The sequence below is a fragment of the Anguilla anguilla genome, chromosome 9, assembly GCF_013347855.1.
Source record: "Anguilla anguilla isolate fAngAng1 chromosome 9, fAngAng1.pri, whole genome shotgun sequence".
NCBI lineage: Eukaryota > Metazoa > Chordata > Actinopteri > Anguilliformes > Anguillidae > Anguilla > Anguilla anguilla.
The window spans coordinates 18983530-18988046 of NC_049209.1; the positions used below are offsets into that span (position 1 = coordinate 18983530).

The window sequence follows — 4517 nt, forward strand, 5'->3', positions numbered from 1 at the left end:
TACGGTAACCAAGAACCAAAGTACAAATTCTAAAAACATATGCACATAACATATTGATGACAATAATAATAACAACTACCTAGTTTGCATTGACTGATAGGTATAGATGTGACAGTATGTTTTATTTTCTGCTTTTATAGGGCTCGTTTTTTTTTAGCACAGTACAGTGTCTAATTTCCTCCATTATTGAATATTTGTCTCACTGAATGGTTTCAGATTTTTAGACACAATGTAATATTTGACAAAGCGAAACACATTTAAAAAATTCTTATTTAATTTATTAAATGAAAGAAGTATCAAACAGTCATATCATGGAAGTAATTGCCCCCTTGTATATAATATATACTGAAGCATACAAAGGATGAAAAAAACCTGTGAACTGTATGGCACACACTGTGCCCTGAATAAAAAGTCCCCCTTCCCCCAAATCTGTGACTACCTCCCTAATCACAGCATTCTAGAACTGGGACTGGTCCAAAACAGTATAATTTGGCCAGGGTAAACTTTTAGTTTTGAATGGGCTTCATAGAGTAGTTTTCCTTTTGGCACCAGTAGCTTGCTAAACTGCAATACCTTGGGTAACCACTGGAGTATGAGAGCTTCACAGAGAATGCCATTTCCCGGTCTCCTGCTTACATCAGATTCAGTTCTGTGCATCATCCATGTTATTTGCTCGGTAATGTTTTAACTTTGGCACCCGAACCAGCAACCACCCTCTCTGCACTCTCTCTCCATGGTTGCAGTTGTAGTTGCTCTTTGAGTGGAGCCAAAACATAGGACTGAAAAATTGAATTTATCAACATTTTCAAACTTCAATAAAACTTTATTTGTATAAAGTTTATTTGCATAAGTTTTTATTTCTGTTTATTTTATTTTACATTTTACATTTTATTTCTGTTTAAGATAACTAACAGACAAACAAACAAAAACACATTCTTTATTGCAAATGATACATGCAGTTTTGGCTCAAATATATCCCCACAAAAATATATACTGTAATATATATTCATAGAAGAATAGTAAAAAGAGTTCATTTTATAATTTTTATTTTTGTACATTTTTATTTATACAGAGAGCTCCTATTTACACCAAGGTGAATTTTTCAGAGGTGCCCTGCAACAGACAAGCAAACATTAGTAGACGCAATATCGAAATGGTGCAAATAAACATTACAGTAAGTTATGAAAATGGAAAACAAAAGAAAGAAAACAAATGGACAACACATCAGCTTTATATAAAACAAGTAACAGTTTTTAATGAATGGATTAGCTATTTTAAATTATGCTTAGATGTGGACCTGTTAAAATCTCCGAAGATAGAGCAGAAGCTTATCAATAAGGCCTTTGTAAGCAAAGATGTGCCAGTGAGACCATCTACAATGGCTCAGGAAATGAACTCATAAATGTTACAGTGGGAGGTAAGATGTTTATCATTAGATAATGGAGTGTACTTTGAAAAACAGTATCCAGTCTATGTAATGTTTTAGATGATGCTTGCATACACAGAACATTACCATAATCAATCACTTATAAGTGGCTACAAGCAGTTTCCTTTTTGCTTTGTTTCTAAAATAACCTCCAAGCTTGACTTTTTTTCAATGGAGAAACAACATGACTCTCAAAGGACAATTCTTTCATCCAACCAGATCCAGAGATATTTGTATGAAATAACCCATTCAAATGGGGTACTATTAACATTTAAAATGGGATCAGAAGTTTGACATTTGGAGTCTGACCTTGAAAAATACATGACTTTGGTTTCACCAGCAGTTAAAACCAGTTTAAGATCATACAGTTCAGTTTGCAATTAAATGACTCATAAAAGTCCTTAATGACTTGAGAGAAGGAGGCAGCATAGGTTAACAGAATAGTGTCATCAGTGTAACAATCAACTTGGATTGAAGAATTCATCTTTGGCAACTACTTGTTTGTTATAATGCATGTGAGAACTGTGATTTTTATGTTCCTATACATGTGTGTGCTGGGGACAACTTGCACTAATTATGTCTAATTCAATGTACCACAAGGGTGCATCAGTCAACATATAATGTCATATAAATCTATAGAAAAGCATGCATAAGCATTTGAGGGAATGCTGGTGCTGATGTTTTATTATATTATAGTGTGCAAAATGAAAAGCATTGGAAGAAATGTCATTGAGTCAGTACATAGTCAACCAGTCAGTCAATCAATCCATCAACTGCTTGTTATTTACACTGTATTTCAAATATGCACTGTAAAAAAATATTGACAAGACATTATCTTACATTATTTTGGAAATTTTGTACCTATGCACTCATAACTGGCTTGACTGTGCCTCTGAAGCTGAATGTGAAATTATATAGGAAAATGGGACTGAAAATCTGATCTCTTAGCCCATAGATAAGAGGACTGAGGCATCTTGGGAAGATGAGCAGTGTCACGAACAGGACATATTGTACGTTTAAGAAAGAGATCCTGTCCATGTACATAAATGCAACGATAAGTAACGGCTCATGTAATAAGGATGCAAGATATATCCCTAACTGAAACAGGTGCAGCAGCACTGTCTTATTAGCCTTTGTGGCAGAAATTTTGTCTGAAGTGGCAGACTTGGCTACCATGGTGATGCTGATGTATGTGTAAATAATGATTACCCCCACCATTAGGAAATAAATGACTGAGAAGGCCGTATTTATTTGATTGTACACTTTCAGCGGAAACACCAGGTTTCTTGAACAGAAGCCCCATGTGGAGCCGAAATTGGATCCGGCCATCACAAAAGTTAAAAGATCAGCAAAAGAATTCAGTGAGCCCACCACCCACATAACAATAATGGCCCCGCCCGTCCTCCAGCATGTGATAATCTCAACATGCCTCAAAGGAAAGCAGATGGCAGCATACCGCTCCAGAGACATCATAGCCAGGTTGAGTGGGGAGATACGCATGAGGGCGCCTGCAGAAACCACCACAACCAGGCATGCAATGCCACTGAAGTACAGTCTTCCCACAGCTAGGATGTACAGAAATACACAGATAAGGAGGCTCAGAGTGTCCACAAAGAGCATGTTGGCGAACAAGATGTAGCGGGAGGTCTCTCGGAAGATGACCTTACACCTCAGGGTAAACAGCATGACAATGTTGACGTACAGGAAGAAGAAAGTTGGTGTCATGGAAAGTACTGCTTTAACAGGCACCCCCCTGTTCACTGTAGTGATGTTAGTATACAAATAAGTAGAGCTTGACATGTTGCGTCTGGGGGAAAGAATAAAAGAAACATGATACTTCCTAGTACCAAATTTCTTGTTTTTCTTTAATATGATATCTATATAGACAAACACTGTGATTTACTGTGTTCCCAGACAAATATAAAAAAAACTGCTATGGACAGTTTAGCATGATAAAAATGTCAAAATATACATAAAAGTATATTTAAAAGCCAGTATATATAAAAGGTCAATATAAGGTAATTACAGAACCTACACCATTGTTTGGTGATGAATGACTAGAGATTCCATCCCTTCATGAAAAAGCAATTTGACGTCCTGAAATGAAATGGGCTTTATAAAGGCTATCCTATAATAATAATAATTATAATAATAATAATTATTATTGTACTACTATTACCAATAACCGTTGACAAAACTCGACTTCTTTTTTACTTTATTTACCGTATACCTTGGATCAAAAATCACAAATAAAAACGTCACATAAAACCACATAAAGCACTCATTGAAACTTACTTTTTTTTTAAGCAAAACTTCATTGACTGAATTTGTATGGAAAAATACTCACTGTGAACTAAAGGTTCATGGTCATTGAAACAACCTGTAAGGGAAGAAAGGGAATCCTTTAGCTGGAGAGAATAAAGGAAGAAATAAGTTTGTGAGAGGTGATAGCCATCGTCCTCTTATCAACCATGCACATGACCATGTGACATCAGGCCACCGTGTCACGTCACCACTCCCAAAATAGTTGAGCCTTACTCTGTGACAGGTGATTAATAATGAATCTACAGAACCTTAAAAGGAGCAGAATGGAGCCAGAGGGGCAAACAATTGATACTAGGAGACAAGGGGTGAAGGGGGAACACTAGAAACTAAATGAAAAATCTGTCTTCTGTGAGCTGCTTCACTTTCAGGAAAACAGCCTGTAGTTGATTGTTTTCAGAAAGAATAGTTTAACATTCACACATAAAAAGGTGGTTGTGGCAAACACACCTGCCACAGGCCACCGAAGTGGCTTTCTTTGGGGCCCTCCAGCACAGAGACACAGGGAGAAGATGTTCAAACAGTCCAGATTTTATTAACAAGGGTTTGGCAAGATGGTAACGCCAAATGAGCAGATGTAAAAAAAATTAAAAAAAACCCTGTCATGACAGAGAGCTCCCTGGTGTGGGTGGGGATGGCAGATTTAACCTGTGCGCAGTGATTACCTCACTACGCACAGGTGCAGCCACTCCTGTTCCTGGGTCCAATTAGCCTGGCCAATTATCTAATTCTTCACCAATTATCCAATTGGCCAGGTCTAATTAGCTTG

General features: G+C 36.9%; 1 protein-coding gene across 1 annotated transcript; it reads right to left on the reverse strand.

Moving 5' to 3' along the window:
• Window positions 1-966: 966 nt before the first annotated feature.
• On the reverse strand, window positions 967-3848 carry LOC118236369 (odorant receptor 131-2-like). The gene is made up of 2 exons (XM_035434668.1): window positions 3774-3848; window positions 967-3233 (listed from the first exon to the last, which is right to left on the reverse strand). The coding sequence occupies exon 2, from the start codon at window positions 3224-3226 to the stop codon at window positions 2288-2290; it is 939 nt and encodes a 312-aa protein (XP_035290559.1). The 5' UTR covers window positions 3227-3233; window positions 3774-3848; the 3' UTR covers window positions 967-2287.
• Window positions 3849-4517: the final 669 nt, after the last annotated feature.

Excerpts from the sequence above, each read along its gene's own strand:
- LOC118236369 (XM_035434668.1), bottom strand. The coding sequence starts at position 3,226 with ATGTCAAGCTCTACTTATTTGTATACTAACATCACTACAGTGAACAGG.